The 23,518-nt window shown below is 39.0% G+C and overlaps 1 protein-coding gene across 3 annotated transcripts; it reads right to left on the bottom strand.

Moving 5' to 3' along the window:
* Positions 1 to 1,172: 1,172 nt before the first annotated feature.
* On the bottom strand, positions 1,173 to 23,504 carry mlxip (MLX interacting protein). 3 transcript variants are annotated; one of them, XM_086076575.1, is made up of 17 exons: positions 22,928 to 23,504; positions 19,583 to 19,689; positions 19,034 to 19,119; positions 18,877 to 18,966; positions 18,763 to 18,804; positions 17,612 to 17,822; positions 16,079 to 16,162; positions 15,634 to 15,728; positions 13,672 to 14,083; positions 13,012 to 13,079; positions 12,441 to 12,552; positions 12,266 to 12,360; positions 10,421 to 10,525; positions 9,074 to 9,201; positions 8,290 to 8,413; positions 7,255 to 7,384; positions 1,173 to 4,485 (listed from the first exon to the last, which is right to left on the bottom strand). In XM_086076575.1, exons 1-17 carry the CDS (start codon positions 23,263 to 23,265, stop codon positions 4,358 to 4,360), a joined length of 2,355 nt encoding a protein of 784 aa, XP_085932701.1. In that variant the 5' UTR covers positions 23,266 to 23,504; the 3' UTR covers positions 1,173 to 4,357. The 3 variants fall into 3 exon arrangements, with proteins under 3 accessions (XP_085932701.1, XP_085932703.1, XP_085932700.1); XM_086076577.1 differs by having other exon boundaries at positions 17,612 to 17,753; XM_086076574.1 differs by having other exon boundaries at positions 18,763 to 18,966.
* Positions 23,505 to 23,518: the final 14 nt, after the last annotated feature.

Genomic DNA, 23,518 nt, shown 5'->3' with positions numbered 1-23,518 from the left:
AGCACCGAGAGCAGTTGCTGGGCAACATCAGCTTCTTCCAGCAACATTTCAAAGATGCGGTGGAGCTGACGGCGCACCAGCAACGCGAGGCCGACCGACACGTCGACGGCGCGCGGACGCCAACGACGACGACGACGACGACGACGACGACGGCGGCGACGGTCGAGTGCCGGCAACCGCTCGTTAGCAGTCACGGCTACCAGTTGAAGAAAGATGGCCTCCGCATCATCCACTACGTCCGAAAATGGGTGGAGGATTTCACCGGATTACGTCCCACCTGCCTGCGGAATGAACTCTCCTTACTTTTCATTGACTGACTACTACCTTAAGATGCAGATTTATTTTATTTTTTATATGAATGAATGTATTTATTTATTCTATTACAAAGTATAATGTATTTCATTTCAAGTTCAAATAAAGTATTCGGAACATATTTTGGAACAGTGTTAGTTTCTACCACACACAGCATTTTGCATTTAGGCCAAAAATATTCAAATTTGGTCTCATCAGACCACACAGGCCAACTTGTTTGGCTAGTGCTTTCTTCGCTTGCATTGTCAGTTTAGCTCAGCTGTTTCTCCAAATTCATTTTTCAGCCAATGTGGCATATATTAAAAATGACATTTGACACGGTCCACAAGGCTAGTAGGCGAAGAAAAAATAATAATCGGAGGACGTTTAAAAATAGGTGCCATTACTCCTAATAAGTTGGTTCATATCGGCCTGCTTTTCTAGATATTGCAAATGACATACAAATGGTGGCCGGCCATGTCTTGCTAGGTTTTGCTGTTGTGATATACTTTTTTTTTTTTTTCCATTTTAGATGATCGATTGAATGGCTTCAGATCTTCAGAGTTTGGGATTTATTGTTATTTATTTAAAAAAAAAAACTATATTGCACTTCACAAGAATCTAAAAGTGAGCTTTATGAAGTTTAACATGCCAAAATAAATAAATAAATAATAAATAAAAAACGAAAGTAAAAAAAAAAATCCTAGATTTTTTCACTGCCATTTAAAAAAATATATATAATAATAAAAAGCGCAATTAAAAGCACAATTATTTTTCAACATGACGATGTTTCCAAATGTGAATACAATTTGCCATTTCAGCATTCATGACATTGCATTTTTTTCCCCCTCAATGTGACGTAGGACAAAGTAAGCGTTCAGTTGGCTTTCATTTGCTTTTATTGCGCTGCATTATCAGGTATGTCGTTGCATGAAGACATGCCGGATGATCGAGGGGATTTTTTTTTTTTTAAAGGACTGACGTAGAGAAATACACAACCAGGAAAAAAAAAAAGATGGGGGCGTACATGCGTAGTATTTCAGTGGAAAATGATGCCACTGCGTAACAGAATACTTGTGTAAAAAGATCACAGCGTTGCAGAACACGTTTGGCGCCTCTTCGCCCCCAAAGACGGCAATTCAGAATTGAAAACAAAAGGCTGAACAAGTAGACGCAGCCTGAAGACACGCGCTTACTGCTGAAAGATCTCTTTTGTTAGGACTCGTCGCAATGGATTGCTTTGTCTTCAGAAAAAAAAAAGGCAGAAGACAAAATGTGACCAGCCAACTAAATTGGCTGATAGTAAAATATGATCATTAATTTTGTCATCAAAAAGTTTGTTGTATGTAAAGCACGACAATCCTTTTTGTCATCTTCAAACTGAAGACAAAAAAAATAACAATGCATCGTCATCTGAATAGCATTTTGAACTAAAACATGACAATGCATTTTGTCATACTGAAGTTTCAAGACAAAACATAACAAAAGCATTTTGAAATCATGGAAGTTTGTTGTAGGTGGGACTCAACAGCATTTTGTCAGCAAAAAAATTGAGGGTAAAAAAAGAAGACAAAATTGTGTCATCAAAAACTGAAGTAAAAATAGAAATGCCTTTTATCATCAAAAGCTTTGAAGAAAAAAAAATCCAATGCATTTTGTCATAAAAAAATGTGTTTTGGGTAAAACGTGACTGCAGTTTGTTATCAAAAACTTTGTTTGAGGTAAAAACCTTCATGTTGTAAAACACATTTTATCAACATGTTTGTTGTTAGTAAACATTGAAAATGCTTTTTGTCATCAAACACAATGACAATGCATCTTTTTGTGATCGACAAAAGGCAAGCCATGACAATGCATTTTGGGTATCAAAAAGGCTGAGGAGACAAAACCCAACACTGCATTTTGTCAACAAAAACATGACAATACACACTTTTGTGATCAAAAACGTGGAAGATGAAACATGATGTATTTTTTTGATGAACTGGGTTGTAAAGGACAAAACACAATAAAACGTATGCACTCAAAAAGTTTGTTCACGACCAAATAAGGCAATGCATTTTGTGATTTAAAAAAAGGTCGTTGTGGACAAAACATGATCCTGTACCATGTTGAAAACAAAACATGAACATACATAAAAAACAAAACAAAACACGACCCTGCATTTTTTGGATGACAAAACATTTGGAAGGAAACCATAACACAGCATCATTTTGTGAACAAACATATTGAGGTCCGAACAATGACAGTGCATTTTGTTGTGATGAACCCGAGGCAAAACATGACATTGCATCATTTCACTGTGAAGTGGAAGAAAACACGACACTGCAATACGTAGCGAGCAAAAAGCTTTGTTGAGGACAAAATGTGACACTGTAATGTTTCATGCGCTCATCAGCGCTGCCCTGAGACCCCAACAAAGAACATGGCGTTCGTTCCATAGAAAAACTGTACACACACACAAATGATCCATACAGTAAATAAAGTGCCATGAAAAAAAAATCTGCATCCCATTTGTTTTTTTACATTAGTTTCCCTACTTTAAGATCATACAAATGTAAAGCTCTGAAGAAGATCATCTAAAGACCAATAAAAGGCAGTTTCTAAAATGGTGATTTCATTTATTAAAGAGGGAAAAAATCCTGACCATGTATGGAAAAGATAATTGCCCCCTTGTTCAATCTTGAATTTGTTCCATCACTAAATGGCAGTTTGTATTGTTGTTTATTACGGATTCACTCTTTTCGCGGATTTTCATAATTCTTTTTTTTTTTAAGTTATGGTTCTTAGATTTTCTCATTACAGTTTGCAAACACAACATTCAAAGTTGCCGCTCGAGGAAGCAGCCAATCAGGAATAAGCGTGAAACCTGGCTGGCTGGAAGGAAAACGTTGAGACTCCGCCCAGAAACGTCCCGGACCATACCTTGAAGTTTTTTTTTTTTTTTAACTTAATGTATTGCAGGTATCAAATAATAACAGAGGTATCAATATTCATTATCAGTAAGAAATAAATACTCGGGGGCTCATTATATTTTCACTTCAAGAAATCACCTAAATGTGTCGAACCCATCTGACAAAATGAAGTCGACCAGAAGATGTGGTTGACAAACGGCAGGTTTGGAGTGGCTTAGTCAAAGTCCAGACAAGCTTTTTTTTTTTTTTTTAATGCTATCTTTGATATTTACATGTCTTTATCTTATTAAACATTTTAGAGGAAATGATGCAAAAAAAACGACAACACAAATTTTCCAGGAGGGCAAATACTTTTTCACAGCACTGTACATACCGTTGAACTTTTTCAAATGTGTTTTATTGCCATTTCAGTGAAGCTTCCGACGAGAGCTGCAGGTTGTCGCGCACCAGAAAAGGTTTGAGGAAGGATAGTGTGAAGGACGGAGGGAGAAAGCAAAACAAAACAAAACAAAACACATACTCACACATTTCCCTTTCACCATTGTTCATTATGACTCACGCCGAAACAAACGTCCTGCTTTCTGTGTCTCACCCAAATTACACAAAATCTAAAAAAAAAAATCTGAAAGACGACAATAGACAAGCCCTCAGGGCTCGATTTTCCGAGACGCTCGGCGTAAAAACAGGCTTATTTTCGTTTTCCTGCCGGGGCAAGTCTAGTTTACCGTGTGTGGGAATTTGGCAAACTGCGCTACGCCTCGCTGGGCGTTCCGGAAGACAACGGCTGTTTTCGATTTCAACGCTATCGGCGGAGGTGTAACGGCAAATTTGGAGAATTCGCCCCAAGGTGCAGGCAGATTCTGCACTCCGATGATATGACGTCAGCGTACAAATCAATTCATCGAATGCATTCTTCTTCTTCTTCTTCTTCTTCTCCGTTACGCTCCCGCCATGCAGACCGTGCAGCTCTCCTGCACTGAATTTAAAGTCGGCTGTGTAAAGTCCCACGACGGCGTCAACTTCTAACGGCGTCCGTCTATGGAAGTGCCAAAAGGAAAGAAAGAAAGCTCCGCTCACGCCTTGGCACGGAAATATGGCCCTCCGAGTCCGAAAAGAGGAAGACGAGTTGAGTCCTCTGATGAGGAAGACGGTCATCAGCTGGCCTGAGAGCGAGGCTCCACATCGGCGTGCCTCAGGGCCTGGATGGCTTCTTCCGGCAACCGCGACGGGTCGCTGAGGATGGACGTGCTGGTGCTCAGATGGCAAAGGCTGTTGCTGACCACTGACACACACACACACACACACACACACACACACACACACACACACACACACACAGAGACAGACACACAGACACACACACACACTATATTATATTACATGTACTACTTTCAATTGAATTTTTATGCTCAAAATAAATCAACAAATCAACCAACAAGCAAATAAATAAACATGTTTTACAGCAACAAATTAATATATATTTATATATTATATGTAATTTTTTTTTAAATAGCTGTTTTGTTTCAGTTTCAGTCCACCTCCCGAGAGAAAACTATTTCGAGTCAATGTTTAGCCCAAAATGTCAAACACAAAATGAAAAATTGTCTTAAAAAGCATCAAAAACAGAAACTAAGAAAATTTGAAACAACAAAAACTTAAAAACCTGAAGTAAAAAAAAAAAAAAATTAAAATGTCTGGCCTATAAAAAACAAGACTTTTGGCCTAAGAGAAAAAAACAACAACTAATATTTGGCCAAAATGCACATATGCACACAAAGCTCTCTTGCAAAACAACAAAACAAACCCAAAATATACTGAATTAAAAAGTTTTGGCTTGTAAAAAATATTTATTAAAAGTTAAAAAAAAAAAAACTTTTTTTTTTTAAAGAACAAGCAAAAACAAACTTAAAAAAAAAGTCAAAAGACTAAGACAACAACAACAAAATTCTAGGCCTATAAAAAGAATGATGCCAAAATTGTTGGCCTAAAACAAACAAGAAAATTCAATAATGAAACCATTTCACTCTCACAACCCCAACAAAAAAAAAAACAATGAGCAATGTGGAAAAACTCCTTTTAAACCACACAAACCCGAAGGAATCCACGTGGCCTAAGATAAACTTGTCACTCACCGACATTCATTGTTAGCATTGACTTTCCAAATTTGACGTGGTGCCAAAAGCATGTCACCAGTCATCGGCAGCCGAAACGTTCACTCGCACGTGTCGCTACTTTTTTTCCTTTTTACTTTCCCCTCCTGGGATTTGATTTACATCTCATTATATCGAAACGTTTTTTTTTTGCCCAGCAAAAAACTTGCATCAGCTTCCAAATAAATAAAAATATTTAATCATTACAGATCATGTGAAAACGTGTACTTTTTTTTTTTTTTAAACACAATATTTAATAAATAAACATTTATGAATCAATTTAAAATCATGAAACGAAGCATCAAACTGTGCGACTCGCCGATCCAAACGTCATTTAGCAAAGAGTCAAATGTCGCACTGCCTCCAGTTGTTCTCACGCTTCTCATGTGGAGTTCTACAGACACAAGTTGCCAAAGTGTTGCTAAATCGCTGCCAACCTCAACATGGGCAAGTCTTAGCCGCATTTAATTGCATCGTCTCTAATTCGTTTAATTATAATTGTTTCAAACTATTTTTAAATGCATGGGCAATTGTTTTTTTTTATTTTTTATAATTCATTCTCCTTTTTAAATTAGATTATCATCAATTAAATTCTAATTAATTCACATGTTATTTAGGGGGGAAAACAGTGTAATGTAAACAAAATAAAATACAAATTGAATAGTCTTTTATTGGAGATATTTCTTTGAAGGAAATGCCACATTTGCTGTACTGCCGCATTAAGCTTAACTTAAGCATTTAAAGCGATACTTGACTCATTGAGCCATTTTCAGCAGTAAAAAGTCAATATTTTGTCCAGAATTAATTTGATAACGTCATTATTTTCCATGTACAATTAAATGCCAAAACACTTTTTTTTTTTCCACTTGCTGTCTACCGAAGATGACAGCACCTGTGCTGAGGAAGTAGCTAACGACCAATTATGGCTCACCTGTTTTCTGGGTTTGGTCAGCAAACTGAGCCATAATTGGTGGTTACCTACTTCCTCAGCACAGGTGATGTCCTCTTCAGTTGACAGCAAGTGAAAAAATTTTTTTTTTAATTGTACATGGAAAATAATGACGTCATCAAATTCATTCTGGACAAAATATCAACGTTTGGCTCAATGAGTCAAGTTTCCCTTTAAAATGACAAGAAAGTTACTATTTCATAGCATGTATAAATATATCGCAGGCATCTTGTACCTCCAAAATGGTCACTTTTCAGGAGACCCCAAAAAACGGCATGTTTGTTCAACCGTTAACATGACATCATCCAAGACAGTAATTTGTAAAAGTAACAAGTGTTAATTGCATAGCTTTTTGAAAAATTTGAAATTCATGACAAAACTTGCTCTGGTGCATGAATGACAGCATTCAACTAAAAGTAGAAATAGACTCCTGGAACTGAAGATTATCTATTTATATTTTGTGAAAACACCACACAATTGACAATTAAGTTTCTCTCAAGGTTATGAATGAAGAAAATGTCAATTCTTGCGTCCTTTTGTCTACAGTATCTTCTGCAACTCAATGCAACTGTACAACAAATGACCATATAAATAGCGGGCCAGATTAAAGAACGCTGCGGGCAATATTTGCACACAACTGTTGTCTGCGTGTGTGATTTTGTCTTTGCTACATTGCGGGGCCCATACGTGCATGTTTTTCCCAGGTTTGACTACCATTGTGGGGACCAACTTGAAATTGAGCGTCAAGACTTGGTTTTAGAGTTTAGGTTTGAATTGGGTTATGATTGAGGTTAGGGTAAGGAATAGGAGGGGTAGCCAATCATTTTTTAATGGTTGAGGTTAGGGGGAGGGGCTAGGAAATGCATCATGTCAATGACATGTCCCCGCAATGATACAAAGACAAGCGTGTGTGCGTGCGTGCGTGCGTGCGTGCGTGCACTCGATTACTCACTGGGTCTGAGGGCGACCAGGGAGCAGTGACGTTCGAGCCACTCCAGCGTGGTCTTGCAAAGTTCTGTTGCGCTCGCGGTCGACACCATCTTGTTGAAGGACTCGAAGAGAGGCTTGATGATGACGCTGAACTGAGAGGCGCGCGGCGTCAAGGCTCGTTTCGACATCGTGCGGCGATGCGCTCAACAAATGACGACTATTTCTGCTTGTGTTGAGCGCAACATATTTGTATAATTTTATTTGACATGTATTTTTTGTTTGTTTGATGTTCATGTTTGAAAGGTACTTGGTCGATTGATTGTAAATTGAAATTATTGAATAAAGTAAAAAAAAATAATAAAAAAAAAAAGGGAGTGAGGGGGAAAAAACAGATGCGCTCAATACCCGTTAAACCCACTTCAATTACCCACTCATTCTCTGCCATTGACGGCTATAGACGTCTAAAGATCGAATTTTACTGGGCTGTGGCAGTGAATGAGTTACCATTTTCACGATACCTCCAAGGGGCCGGACCGGACTCCCTCGTACCGGGCTCCATCGCCACTAGCAGTTGTTTGAATGGCTTTTCGCATCGTATGTTAGCATTAAGCTAACATAATTGGGTTAGATTAAATGTTCCGGTTTAATTGAAAATGAGAACGTACCAAGAAATACTTTAAAAGTGTTTTCATGAGTTTAAAGCATGTTGGAGGGGTAAAACTAGAAGAAGAAAAAAAAACATTTATAATGTTTTATAATTTTGCAGATTTTCACCCATCGTGGGCATGTCTCAAACTATCCGCAAATGTACAGGGGTTCAACTCAAAGCTTGATTCAAGAGAGACCAAAGCAGGTCTTCGGAAGAGGCTCGATATTTTGCAACATTGTTGCCGCGGCCAACGCTGAAGCCAGGTGATGATTATATAACCGTTCCACTGAGGATTCCTTCCTACCGCAGCAAATTTCCCCGCACACAAAAATCTTAATTATGGACCGACACAACCTGACTGGTACGCTCTCAGACTGTCAACACAAACATCAGGCACAAAGAGGATACAATCCAGAACTTCCAGTCCTGCCGGGAACGCAGCTTGACGTACTCAGTGAACCTGTGCTGCATGTGGTCAAAGCGTCGCTGCGTGACCTGCGCTCCCGTGGCCGGCATCTGGTCGTGGCACAGGCTGCCGTTGACAAAAAAACAAAAAGGCACGCGCCGTGACGTCAACGACAATTCGTTGGGGTGACACTTGAAGTATCCAGTGATAATTGATATAAATTGTCACCCTGCCATACAAAAATGTTTTAATTATGTGTTTACATAACTGAAAAAAAACCCATTGGTCTACAAAAACTAAACCACAAATAACAACACATTAAAAATATTTTGCCAAAGAACATGCTATTGTTTTACCCGAATGTGTCGTCAAAGGCAGATAACTCTTAACTTTATTTCCACACAATGAATACACCCCTAAGTGTTTGTGTTCATTTGCACATTATAATCTTATTTTAAGAGATGCACTGAGGCGACTGGTCAAATTTAATAATTATAAAAACAAATAATAATAACAATAATATATATATATATATAATATAATAATAATAATAATAATATCTGCCCTCCAAAAATCTAAAACAGTAAACAAAACAAAAACGAAACAAAAACGAAACAAAAACAAAAACAAAAACAAAAACAAAACAAAAACAAAAATCTTGAATATTCAACAAACAAACAAAGCAAATATTAGGAAAAATTAAAATAAATATATGAGGACAACTAAAAGAGAGAAGCGATATTACCCCCCCCCCCCCCCAAAAAAGAAAGATTATTACGAACATACTTAATGGAGGCCTTGAGGCTTGTGATCTCCTCCTGCAGCTTCCTGATGTCTTCTTGCATTTGTTCCCTCTCCTGCTTGAGCTTCTCAATGTGTTCCACCGTCTTTTGCATTTTGACTGCAATACTGACCTGTGGATAAACCAAAGAATTTAGAATGGCAGGTGGGACAGGGGGCAAGGAATTGTGACCCCCATACTGCACATTTGGGTCAAAAAGGAGCCGACTCAACATTTTGGATTATTCAATTAACCCAAAACGTTGGGTCATATGAATAACCCACAAACCAACCCAACGTCAAATGAATAACCCACCAAACAAACCAAAAATTGGGTTTATTTGTGGGTTATTAATTTAACCCAATATTTGGGGCTAAATACCTAAAAAAGTTGGGTCGGTTCATTTTTTACTAAATTAAATTGGGTTATTCAACTAACCTAAAAAGTTGGGCCAAATAAATAACTCAAACCTCAAACTCAAACCTTAAAATTGGTTTGAATAGTTGGTTATTAATTTAATTTGACCCAATGTTTGTGGCTAAACACATCAGAAAGTTGGGTTAAATGAATAACCCACAAAATAACCCAGTTTTTGGTTTTTTTTGTGGGTTATTAATTTAATTTAACCCAACTTTTTGGGTTATTTAACTGAAAAAGTTGGGCTGGTCCAATCTTGACTTAATTTTGGGGTTATTTTTGACCCAACTGTTTTTAGTGTGTGTTGAAACCACAAGTTTATAGGCCACCGCGCTCGCACATGTCTTTTCATGGTCTACACAAAAATGTTCAAAAGGATGGTCACTCCAGAACATCGACTTTATTACTTATAAGTCACTTTGTAGCCACTTTGGCTGTATACTTCGGGCCATCGTCCATTTGCAAGGCCCATTTGCGACCAAGCTTTAACTTCCTAGCTCACGTCTTGAGACGTTACTCCAGCAATTCTACATAATGTTCTTTCCGTCTATCTATTTTGTCAATTGGACCGGCCCCTCCTTTATCAAAATACCCCCACAACATGATGCTGCCACCCCCGCATTTCACAGCTGGAATGTTGTTCTCAGGCTTGTAAGCTTACCCCATTTCTCAAAACAAAATCTTGCGTGTTTTCCCTAACCGTTTAAAGGTATAGCAATCATATTGGATGAAGACTTCAGACTTTAAAGAAAGTAATGAAAAAAATCCCAGATAAGCGGTAGACAATGGATGGATGGAAAACCTTTCTCTAATTATTTTGGCATTTGGAAAATAGAAGGAAAAAATTCGGATTTCATGCCAGACAATGAGGGGAAAAAAGCCCATGTGCCTTTTTTATATAGTGTACGTAAACTTCTGGTTTCAACTGCACATACGTTGGCTTGGGAGTTGAGGGTGGGAATCAGGCTGCCGAGCGTTTTGAAGCAGTGGTTTATATTTGATAGTCTCTTCTGCTCTGCAATGTGCGCTCTCCTTGGAATCTGAAAACACACACACACAAGTCACTGGTGGTTTGCTGTTGTGGATACTGGAGGTTGAAAAACTACCACTCTGAGACGCTGAATGTGTTAAAGACTTCACAGTTAATACTAAAAATGCCCATTTTACCGGGTTTCCCCTTCAAGTCGCTGGTCTATCGATGTGGCACTCATGGACCCGGAATGTGTAAAGGAAGTCAAGAAAATTTCCCAGCTTACCAAGCGAGTACAGTTAGTGTATTCCGCAAATCCACAATGCTGGGGCATAAGTGTCAACACCTAACATTCACTATTTAGCTAGCTATAAATATACAGACAAATATAAAAAAATTAAAAAAAATACTAGCATAAAAACACAACGCTACTAGACAAAAAAAAAATACTATCAGAAACAAAAACATAGGACAAAAATACAAAAACATTTATGACAAAAATATTAAACAAAAAAAAAAAAAAAAATGTTAGATTGAAAAAATTACAAAAAATATTAAATGAAGAACACAAAAAAATATAAGCCACCACGGTGGCTGACTGGTTAGCACATCGGCCACACAGTTCAGAAGTTGACGACTCTCTTGTGTGAAAGTGAGTGAACTGATTGCCAGCTAATCACAAGGGACCAACAACCATTTACAGTGTGTATCCCACTTCTTGCCCAAGTCCTGTGACCCCAGTGAGTATAAGCAGCACACAGACTGGATGAATACAAACTACCGGTATACACAAAATAAAAAGATGTTATAAAATAAAATAAAATGCCATAAAAAAATTACAAATATTATGAAAAATGTCAATAAATATTGTAGAAAAATTGCACAATTATGATTCATTGTTTTCTCTGGTTGTAGATTGGGCAGGTAAAAAAAAAAATTCTCAGAAGTGCTAAATATGGCATAATAAACAATACTTTAAGTTTAAAACAATAACACTAAAATAAGCCAATTTCTTGGGTTTACCCCCAAGTCACTGTTCTATAAAAGTGGTAGGAACATGGAATGTGGGAAGGAAGTGGACCAAGAACATTTCCTGGCTTAGTACTGTATACAGTAAGAGTATTCCACAATACCGGGACACGAGAGTCAATTTTACCTCCTGACTCTCACTTTTTCCGCTCTGATTTGTTAAAAACAATTGTTGTCGTCTGACAAGTATTTTAAGTGTCACACTGAAGGCTGGCGTTGATAAAATACGGTCAACTGAGTGGTAAAAGACAAAACATTAGGTACACTTTTGTACAAAGGTAATAAGGATCAAAATGTAACAAAAATTATGTCGAAATACAAAAAAATATTAGCCATAGAATACACAAATAACATTTGTGTAGTTATAGTATTTGTCACTAGAAAAATACTAACATACTAGGGGAAAACTGCAAAAGGATCTGATAAAAAAACAAATAGTAGAATATTATCAAGAATAAATATTAAGTACAATTACAATAGAATAATAATAATAATAAATTATAATATTAAATAAAAAGTCTTCCTAATAGGAGTGGCGTAAGATGCTAAAAAATTATATATGTAAAAAATGAAATAAAAATAAAATGTATGTATGACAAAACCTAAAATATCTAAAATATTAGACAAGAGTATTAGAACACACAAAAATATGACAGGAAGTCATAGTTAGTATCTAACTATCTTATTGAGGAATGCCGTGTCTATATAAAACTATAAATGGATGACAATATCCCACCTTTATTGGGTTATTTATAAAAGGATTGCACTCATGTTGTTATACCTGAGGTGTGGTGCTGCTGCTAATCAACGACGGTGGACTTGGAACTTGATCTAAAGCACAAGGGGAGCCTTGGCCTGTTCCTGGCTGGCCCTGAACTAAAAGAGAGGAGGACACTGTAGGAAATAGTGTGCGCTTTGGTGTAATTAGGCATTATCGAGTCACAGCAAACTCTCACCGACACCAGAGGGGGGCTCCTGGACTCGGTGGCTTGAGGAAAACGAGTTCTCCGAGGGGACAATGCACTGAGGAGACGTCGGGGTTTTAGGTACAACAGAGAATCCAGCAGCCTGACGTGCACGAAAAGACAGCAATTAAAGCAGGTTGCACACATACCAAAAGTTTGTCAGCACGAAAAACAAGCTAAAAGCTATCCCACATCCACAAGGCTGCAAGATTTGTAGTTGCATCTTAAGCCAGCCTAACAATTTCTAGCTTCTGACCTTAATTTTGCGTAAGTAAAAACAAACATACAAGGCATGTGTAATTAATATATTTTTTTCAGTCAGTTCACATTAGCAAAGCTCTGGTTGGACACTGTTTGCTAGTATCAGTTGAGCCAACGCTAGCTAGCTAGCTAGCTAGCATGAGTAAACCGTATGAGCACTATGCAGGTTAACAAGTAAATAAATAGATATTTTGTGTTAAGCTTTATTCCATTTGCGCAAAAGGTGTATTACATGCAATTTATTTTTACCTTTGTACTTGTGCACCTAATAAAGTGTCTAGAGATGATGTTGAGAACGTACCACACCACAATGAGCGATCAGCACACCAGGAGATGAGGTCACATCAGTTTTCATTGCTGGGATGACACCTGAGGGAGTGAGAAACGGAAGCGAGTTGCCTTCATGTTACAACAACAACTAAATGGCTACTGTTTAAAACAGCGGTTCTCAAACTTGGGTCCGGGCCCCCCTGGCGGCCCACAAGATGTAACCTTGAGATTGATCAAACACTTAAGTGTTCCCTTTCAAGGCCCACAGAATATTATTTATTTAAGAAAAAAAGTATATTTGTATCCCGTTTCCATTTTGCAGCAATTGGCATTAGAATATAGCTAAGTTTCATCATTATTCACAAATCTGTTTAAAACAGTGAGGAAGAGAGCTTGTTGCAACATGCCTCTGGCTGATCTCTTATACTCTGCTGCCACCTGCTGGCCGTTTTTGTAATAACTACCATTGCTTCAACCGTTCTCTACAGTTTAGAGGCTGCATCAAAGTCTTCTGTATGCTAAAGCATTTAAAAAAAGTATAAATACGTCTTTGGGGCATTAGTAATATTTAAAATAGAGCGTATATATACGTTTTTGGGAGTAAATAAGTTACGGACCCCTGTAAATTTTTCTGCCTAGACCCAAAACGTCTGAGAATCCCCGTTTTAAAAAATGAAGCTTGCATCCTGACTTGTGATGAAGAGCTGCTGGGGGGCAATCGGGTTGGCTGTGGTGATCTTCTTCAAGTCTCGCTTTTTGTTGGCCTTGGTTGGCTGGAGGTGTCGAGGGCGGGCGAAAGTGTAAGGCAGCGTCGGCGGAGGCACGGGTGCGGGTGCGGCTAAAAGCGGAACCAAGGACGGCATCCGCGGGGGAGGCGGCAGGGGTTGTGCGCATGCGGAGCCGGCAGCCGACGTAGAGGACGGCGAGATCACGGCGGTCTCGCCCAAGTCTTCTGCGGGGTCCAACGTGGTGGGGACCAAAGATGCCCCCTGGCCCGGAAAAAGATGCAAGTAGTTGTCCGCAATGGAACCGGCACTGGTTCCACTGGTCATGGAAGACGTGATGTGGCTGTCTGTGAGCTGCATGGACGACAATAACTGGCCCTGGTGACAAAACACGTGAAGTTAGTCGTTACCTTGACTTGTGATTTTAATTTGTGAGCAAGCCTGTAACTCAATTGACTCAAAATCAATTGACCTCATTGAAATCACACCCCTGATGTTAATATTTTGCACAATCTCTAAATCATCCAGTGACCTGGGTCCTCTCCTCTTTTAAACTCACTCCACAGTTTTCAATGGGGTTGAGGAGGACCTTGATTCGGAGTCTGGTAAACCATTTCTACAATTTTCAGTATGCTTCTGCAATGAATATTGAATTCATTTTAAAGCTTTAAAAATCTTAACCAGGGGTCCCAATAATTATGGAGGGCAATTCCTCTAGCAACTTTCTTATGCTTACACATCCCAGCATGTTTGTGTCGCAAAAATATGGATGGAATATATCCCACTGGCTCAGCGCGAGATTTGAATGAAGACGACTTGACATAATGCGCATGGGCAATGTCGAGCTGCCTTGAGACAAGTTTAATTCATTAACGAATGGAAATATCATTAATAAGTTCTCGCCTCCCAAAATAAAACAAACAAAACAAATGCAACATTTGTAATGAGAAAAATAGCACTCTATATTATACTTTATAAGAAAATAAAAGTACTAAGTAAATAAATGGAATTAAGAACTTTTGCAGACAAAATGCACACTGTGCTGATTATTTAGGTGTTTGTGCTTTGGCCACATGAGGGCAGTATAAGGCTCTTCTTTTCAGGAAGTAATATTAGTCGTTCTTTGCAAAGGATAAAGAATATATGCCTGTGATTATTACACTTTCACCATGTGTAACCTGCTGCTTTGTGCTTGTTGCTAAAAGGAGAGCAACACGGCCAGAAATAAATCCTGGCAATAGTTCAAGTGCACCCATGTTGACATTTAAAGACAACGAGACACTTACAGGGGAAGTCAACCTTAAACCTTTTGTCAATAATATGTTAATATGTGACCTCATTAGACTAAACATGACATTCTAATTAATGAGTTAAGCAACGAAATCCAGCCGTTTTTATCCAGCTCAGGGGGCGGCCATTTTGCCACTTGCTGTTGACTGAAGATGACATCACCGTTGCTCAGGCAACAACCAATCACGGTTCATCTGTTTTCTGAGCTTAGCTGTGATTGGTTGTTACCCGAGCAACTGTGATGTCATTGTCACTCGACAACAAATGACAAAATGGCTGCCTTCTGATATTGATAAAAACTTCTGGATTTTGATGCTTAACGCAATATTAACCAAAATACCGTATTTAGACTAATGGGGCCGCATAGAACATATTAATGTCAAAGATTTTTTTGGGGCGAGGGTTGACATCCCCTTTAATTCTATCTCTCCATTTCAAATGACGTGGTTGAAGTCTGAGCAGCCGGTCGTGCGCTATCGTTCAGTTTAGTACGATTACTATGTTACGTGGATTTGTGTCACTACTTGTAAAGGACAGAAAAAGAGGCAAGAAGACGGGGCTGGGGCTGACAAAAGTCTTACACTTCCTGCTTGTGGTGGTGGTGGTGGTGTGTTAAAGACGCTGCGCTCCGTGTTTACCTGCGACGGAGATCTGTTGCTGGGCAGTGGGGTGACTGACGGTGCGGTGGGGGAAACGGGGAGGAAGACGGGTGGACGGAAGCTGTGAAATAAGTCTGGAAACGAGAGTCTATGTTAGCAAGCGGTTAGTAAAATCATAAATAAATTTTAAAAAAAAATGAAAATTAATCATCAGCTACTCTCTGGGTTACTAGGTTAAAGAAACTAGTGTCTAGAGGAGTTACTGGAACGCTAGTGCATGATTTCTGTAAGTGTGCACAATTAGTGCGTGTTTATGAGAGGGGGTGTGCAGCACTCCATAGGACAACAAATCACATTTTCCAATGGAAAATTCTCCTTTTACACTCCTGTCCTGTTTAATGCTTTGGTACACCAATGGGTGTGCAGCGTGGTCCGCCTGAAAAAAAAGACAATGACAAACAAATTGTCCCCGTTCAGCCGCTACCTTGTAGTGGATCGAAAGGGAAGTCCAGGTTGGGCTGCAACTGCATGAGGCCCGGTTGAATCATGTCCGCATTCACCACATGAGCTGTGAAAGGCAAACAAGCACTGTAATTGTACATACTTCATACGTTTGACGTAAAGTTTCTGATATTTTGGGGTAATTTTATAGACATATGGTAATTTTCTTTCTCTCGTCTTCCTTTTTTGGACATTTTATGGCTATTTTTTTGGTAATTTTTTCCCCCGCTGTTTTTTTTTGCTGTCAATTTTATGACATTTTTGGCAATTTTGTGGACAGATTATGGTAATCATCTTTATAATTACTTTTCAATCGTTTTCTTTTCTGCCTTTTTAAATAAATCAATTTTCTCACTTTGGGCAATTCCAAAGACATTTTATGGTAATTTTATGCCAGTCTTGTTTTCTTTTTGGACATTTTTAGGTAACTTTTTCATCAATCCTTTTTCTGGCAACTTAAAAATGTTGACGCTGTCATTTTTTATATTTAATTATTCATTTTGTATTTAATACATTTATTTAAATAATATTTCATCTAAAAAATAAACAAATATGTTTTAAAAAAAAATTTTGTACTATTTTTTTTTAGAGAGCCACTGGAGAGCCACTAAAGAGCCACATGTGTCTCCACAGCCGCAGGTTGCAGATCCCTGCCCTAACCTTATACCAGGTTTTAACCATTACTCTGGTTAAAACCCAAATATGATATCATTACCATTGCTTAAAAAAAAGGAAGTTGAAACCCTATATGGAAATCTAACCCAAGCTTGAAAATCCATTTCAAACCCTAAACCAGACTTGAAAGCCAGATAACCTTATTTAATATCACTCATTTGCAAAATTAACCCAAACCACACTTTAAAACCCCAACCCCTTTTGAAATCCCAATTTGGAAACCTCTCCATAGCTTTAAATCCTAAACCCTGGCTGGAAAACTCAATATGAAAACCCTACAATTAGACATGAAAATTTAACCTAGGCTTGAAAGCATAATTTGACATTTTAACCCTTATTTTAAAGATCAAAAAATTACCAAAGCTTGAAATAATAAAATAAAATAGTGTTAGCCTAAATGCATAGCCAAATTGTTAATAAACAAAATAAAAATACTACTAAAAATTGTTTTTTTTTTGTTTGCAGAGATTCTCAATCATCCAAATCATAGTAATCCACAAAGAGTTTGAATTTGTTGTGTTTTTTCTTGTTTAACTCATTCAAACCCAAAAACGCATAAACACTTTTTTTTTTAAATACTTTGTCCTTCACTCCCCAAAACGCATTTACACATTTTTATGTTTTTGTATGCAAGAGCATCCAGTAGGCTTTGATGCAGATTCTGATATGAAGAGCCTTAGCAATGGTATTTAGTAGTTATGACAAAAAACGGCCAGCAGGTGGCAGCAGAGTATAAGAGGCTGCTTCAGTGAAAATGGCTGGGAGTGAATGAGTTTTAAATTATTATTTTTTTGTTTAAACAACAACAACACCTTAGACAACAAATTAGAATCATCCATACCGTTCTCCTTGGGGTTGGTCCAGGCGGTGGTCTGGTGTGAGACCAAGGTGGAGAAAAGCGTGTCAGGCACCTCGGACATCAGCACCTCCATGTCGAAGAGGCTCTCCAGCTGCATGGGCACAGGGTCCTCGCTCTCTTCATCCTGACAAAAGCAAGCACGACGCATGTCTGGAGAGACTTCCCCAAACAGCGCTAACTGCTCCTTGGGCCCCTTTAGATGTTACAAATGCAAGCGCCAGTTAATCACACAAGCATGCGGGTTCTAGTGCAGCCAACAAGTCGGGTCGACAATTACAAGCGCACACAGCAAAAATATTTTTGATTTCTACATTTGATTAAAACCCATCCCTGGTTTGAAACTAATTTGAATGCAAAGCCCTGTCATCAAATCTACTACCTTGAAAAAAAATCCTTGTTTGAAAACTTAACCCTGACTTGAAACCCTTATCCCTTAAAACCTAACCATGGTTTGAAACCCTAACCCTAATTTGAAAACGTTAACCTGGTTGGAAACCCTAATTTGAAAGTATAACCCTGACTTACAAACAAAACTTGAAAACCCTAACTTTGGTTTGAAACTTTAATCCTTGTTTGAAAACCTACGACTGTCTTGAAAATTACATTTAAAACTCTAACCTTGGCCTGAGTTGAAACCTTCTACCGAAACTTAATCCCTTGATTTGACACCCTAATATGAATGCCAAACGCATATTTGGAACCCCAATTTAGGCTTGAATCCTCAATTTTAAACCCTTGTTGTTTAAAAGCACGCTTTCCTTCATAATTGATGTAAAATGTTTATAGCACTTATAAAAAGTCTACACACCCCTGTCCAAATGTAATTTTTTTTTGCAAGAATATTTTTTAGTTAAGCTACTTGTCCTCTCAAAAATATGTCATTATATTTCAATTGAGGTGTACAAGTTATTGTTCACATTAAAGGTGTATTTTTTTTGTTTTTATTAATACTTATGTCTTTTTTTCCCACTTGGCAATTGAACAGGGGTGTGTAGACTTTTTATATCCACTGTACACCAAGTTGGAACGATTAAAAAAAGTGTTCAAATGTTTGGCTGCATTGATTGAGATGAAGGTGACAAGCTGCATGCGTGACTGCTTTTTTTTCTTCTTTTCTTTCAAACGCTGCATACCTTCAGCAAACTCGACAGGTCGTCATCCTTGTGCTTCTGCAACTGACATGAAAGTCGGGAAGATGAACGATGCTCTCTGACCAAACAAAAATGTGAATGGGACCCAAACTCAACTCTTTTCTTGAAGTAGGTCCTCCACTTGTGATACTCTCTGATGACAATTTCTATTCTCCTCTTCCAGCATTTGCCCTCTGTGGTGATCATCTGGGAGTCACAATGGCATATGATAAGAAGTCATTAGATTCATTCATTTATTTATTTATTTTTCCACCTCCGAAGTACGATGCGCTTCCAGATCTATGTTTCCATCCAGTGGGGTCACAAAATGACAAACGGGATTTTGTCTTCTCTCCACATCTGCAAGTTACACCAACTCAACTTTAGTCACTCAAAACTTGTAAAAAGCCAAAGTAAAGTGGTCCCTTGACTTAAGAGGTTCATTTGACTCGGGTCGGGTTTATCAGCATTTGCTGTGAACAACGCCTGCTGGGAGATGCAAAGAACACCACAACAGTAAAGTGTCCAGGAAGCATCTAAAACCAGATGCCCGAGCCACCTTATCTGACTTTTCTCGATGCGGATGAGCAACGTCTCTACTCCGAGCCTCTCGTGGATAAGCGAACTTCTCGCACCATCTCTGAGGGAGAGCCCGGACGCCCAGAGGGAACTCGTTTCGACCGCTATTTGCTTCCAGAATCTTCGTCAACCCATCACGGGTTGGTGATTGTTTCAAAACAGTCCGAGCATCGGCTTGTGAATCATGACATTCGCTCTTAAGTCAAGGTGCCACTGCATCGATTAGACAGTGTTGAAGTCTTACACTGCATATACCAGGCCCTCCAGATGGCGTTGTTGAGGCGGATCTTGTCCCTCCACAGCAGCTTCAGACCTTTGAAGTTTTTCCATTTGGGAGACACCAGTTTACCACTGTGGAAAGGTTTAAATTTACCATTCAGTTTTTTTTTTTTTTTAATTGGTTGACATTCTACTGTCGAAACATTTTCATCGCGGGCCACATTGTAGTTATGGTTTCCCTGAGGGGGCAATTACGTTTAATGTATATATCACCTGATCATATTTATTAGGTATCCACAATTGCCCCTGCATTTCATATATATGCACATATATTTTGTTTATATTTTATTCTATTATTTATGAATACGGATGCTCAATAAATGTAAAATGCTTTTAGTATCTGGCAATATTAGAACAAATCAATTTCGCAAGAAACATGACACTTTATTTACTTTAGTAGGACACACAAAAAAATTATGTGGTGGGCTGGATCTGGCCCCCGAGCCTCGAGTTGGAAACGTGCATCACACAATGTCTGGCTATCCCAATCAGACTGATTTGGCGTCAATCCCTATGCTCCTTTAAAGAATAGGAATTAGCACAAATTTGGCTGCTTCAAACCAAAATGGCAGACTTGCTGTGTTGAGCTGTTTTTTTTTTTAAGTGCTCTACAAATAAAGCGGAGTTTAAACTTTGTCAATTCAAGCAATTATAAAAAAAATTAAGAGGCGCGTGTAATATTTGAGGTTTTACTCTGGTTTTGAGATAAAATACAATACATATGGGTACATTTTGCATTTTACAAATTGGTGTGATTTTTGGGGGATATTGAGGAACTTAAAAAAGGTTATTCTTTCATCGGAATTTGCCTTTTAACTGCAAAAAAAAAAAAATCTACAAGTTCAGCTTAACTCGCAGTATTTTTCCTACAACAACCCTTTTTCCTGTTTCCACATTGGATTAAAAGCGTTAAAGAAGTTTGTCAAATATGTGGAGCACGGGGTCAACTAAATAAACGCCAACAACATCAACATGCCTGCTTGGTAGTACTTCCCTGCTCTATTATTAGTCCTAACAGCCGGTTCCAAAAGTCAGAGGGAATCCTCGTCTGTCATCCGTAAATAGAAACATCTTAACATGGCTACTAACAAGTCACCATTATATAACACATTTACACACTAACCACTCGGATTTTCCTCCATTTTCTACAAAGGAAAATTCTGAACAGCAGGGAGTGACGGGAAAAAAATGTGATTTGACTGAAAATGTAACGAGTTCCCGCATGTACTGCAGCCACATGTAGCCTCTGTAAACAGTAAAAGTGCGGCTGACGTCAATGGCTAGCGTTGTTGCATGTCAAAGTTGTTCGGTTAAAGTACAGTATCTGGATTAGGGTTTGTGTTTAAAGTTTCAAATCACTGTTTCAAGACAGATTCGAGTTTTAAACAAGGGTTTAGGTTTCATATTAAAGTTTTAATGTCAAAGTGTGTTTTAAGCCCAGGTTTAGGGTTGCGTTTATGTCAATAAATGTGTCACTGTTTACGAAAAAGAAAACACTCTTCTGTCCTGCTTCTTTTTTTTTTTTTGTCCATTCAACAAATTTGAAGGAAGTGGTCCATAAAGAGGAAGTCACAAGGAGATGCTAGTGAACACACCCGGGGTCTCTCACCAAGCTCAACAGAGCTCTGCTATGAAACAATTAGGTCAAATTAGTTGGCTTCCGTCTGTCTTTCTATATGCTGACCTTGTTATGTTTCCTGTTTTTAGGCGTTAAATTGCTGACCAACTGACTGGAAAAAGAGGAGCGAGTTTTGTTCGGTCAAGCGCCCCCCGAAAAATGCATTCGGTTCATCATCACTTGTCCATAAAAGGCAAATGTAAACGTCATAGTTGAATGGGGCTGAGAGGCAGTTTTGTGACGCATGCACATAAACATAAAAACAATCCATACTCAATGTTTTTTTTCATCAGGCTGTCGAGACTATGGACGGGCCAGATGTGGCCTGCAGGCCCTACCTTGCCTTGATGTGCCATAAATCTAAACCATGAGGTCGTTTGGTCGGACCAAACAACCTGTGGTGCTCATTTATTTGAAAATCACGGCATCATTTTTAGGCAGTGGTTATTTTGCCGTGACCGGCAACTCCTCTGCTACCATTATTTTTGCAGTGAACGGCTCTGGATTGGTCAATCGCCAGAGCGAGGACTTTTACCGTAATTACAGTAGGCTGGCCATGAAGAGATTATTTTAGAGCGATGTGTAGGCTGCTGTAGCGATTGATTTGGCTCCCAATTCCAGCTGTGGCTGTTAGGACAATGTCAGTCCAGTAATTTTGTCTGCTGATTTGCCACAAGCTACATCGAAATGGTTCAACTGCATAACTGAAACAAACAAACAAACGGCTTATTTACAACTCCTGACTGGCTACAAGAAATTGTAAACAGAGTAAAAAATAAACATCCAACTAAATAAAAATAGCACTAGCTAAGAAAAAAAGAAACTTGAAACCTACATAAATAAAGAGGCACAGAGCGCCGGTATTTGAACCTGTGAATCAGCACCTTCGGGGCGAGCGCTATACCCACTCGGCCATGGGCCGGTGTACTTTTACTTGGCAAAATAATACTACACCCTTAAAACTGCTGGGTCAAAAATTGCCCAATTTGGGTGAAAAAGAATTGGACTGACCTGCTACTAGGGTGAATTTTGGTACAGAAAAATTGTGTGAAAATTGCAACAAATTGACCTAAGTAACAGGCCGTTACAATTTTTTAACCAAACATGGGTTATTTTTGACCCAGCAGTTTCAAGTGTGTAGGTGTCACGTTGCCAGTCACAGCAAAATAACCACTGTGAATTTTTTATGTGCACCCCTTACTATAAGTACTAAGGAAACGGCTGTATCATTAGTCATTTTTTGCAGAGGATAAAGAATATATATGTGGTGTCAACCATTAATATTGCATCATCAAAGAGTGCAAGCCATTTACAACGCTTTAGATTGGTCAATAATTTGTAAGAAGGGAAAAAAACAACCACGTGTGGACTGTAAATTATTTAATAGTATAGTTTTTCTTAAAATAAAATAAAATGTATCCAATTGTGACATAATAGTTTTTGGCCCGACGCCAGTGATATGCATAAGCATAGTTGTAACGTGCTGATGCTGTAAAACAAGTAGTGATTCTGCAACAACACTGTATGTGACTTACTCCCATGAACTCTAGGAAAAAGTAACCAGTTGTTATAAAAAAGTCGGCCTGACAATGAATACTCAAGTAAATATACTTGAAAAATCGACTCCATTTAATGACAGTAAGAAGGCATTCGTACGTGGCTCAGGCTACTCCCCACCAGTGGCGTACGTACCTGTAGGCCAGCGTCATGCACTCGAAGAGTTTGGTGAGCGAAGCGTCGATGGAGATGTGCGACGTGCTGGCCTTGCCGAAGTGATACGTCTGACAGGTCTGTTTGTTGACGGTGTCGAAGTCGTAGCCTTTCTTCGGCGGGTGCTCGCTGTGCGGCGAGGACACCATGAAGTGCCCGCTGTGGATGATCTGCGACCGACGCGGGCCCCGGCTGGGGCTCGGGCTGGGGCTGCGGCTCGGGCCCGTCTCCTCGGCGTCCGAGTCGTCGTCATCGTCGTCGTCGTCGTCCCGCTGTTGTTTCCTCTCTCGCTGCCTGGAGCTCGGGTGCCTAGAAGCCATGACTGCGAACAAATGGCTAACTAGCTAGCTAGCGAGCTAGCCCGGGAGGATTATTACAACAATACCCCCTCATGAGACTTGGCCAAGACGCTACGAGTTTCCTCTGCGGTCCGGTTATTTTGTTCCCACTTTGTCGCCCCCCAAAGTTATTTTAAATCACTTTGTGTACAAGTTGACTACAGACCAGCTGACACCAAAGCAAGTTGCAACTGCCTTGGTGCCTCCTCAAAGGGGGGCGGGTAAGGATATCTTG

The sequence above is a fragment of the Leptonotus elevatus genome, chromosome 5 (assembly GCF_054856555.1).
Source record: "Leptonotus elevatus isolate MCC_2025b chromosome 5, RoL_Lele_1.0, whole genome shotgun sequence".
Lineage (NCBI taxonomy): Eukaryota > Metazoa > Chordata > Actinopteri > Syngnathiformes > Syngnathidae > Leptonotus > Leptonotus elevatus.
This window is presented reverse-complemented; position numbering and strand designations above follow the sequence as displayed.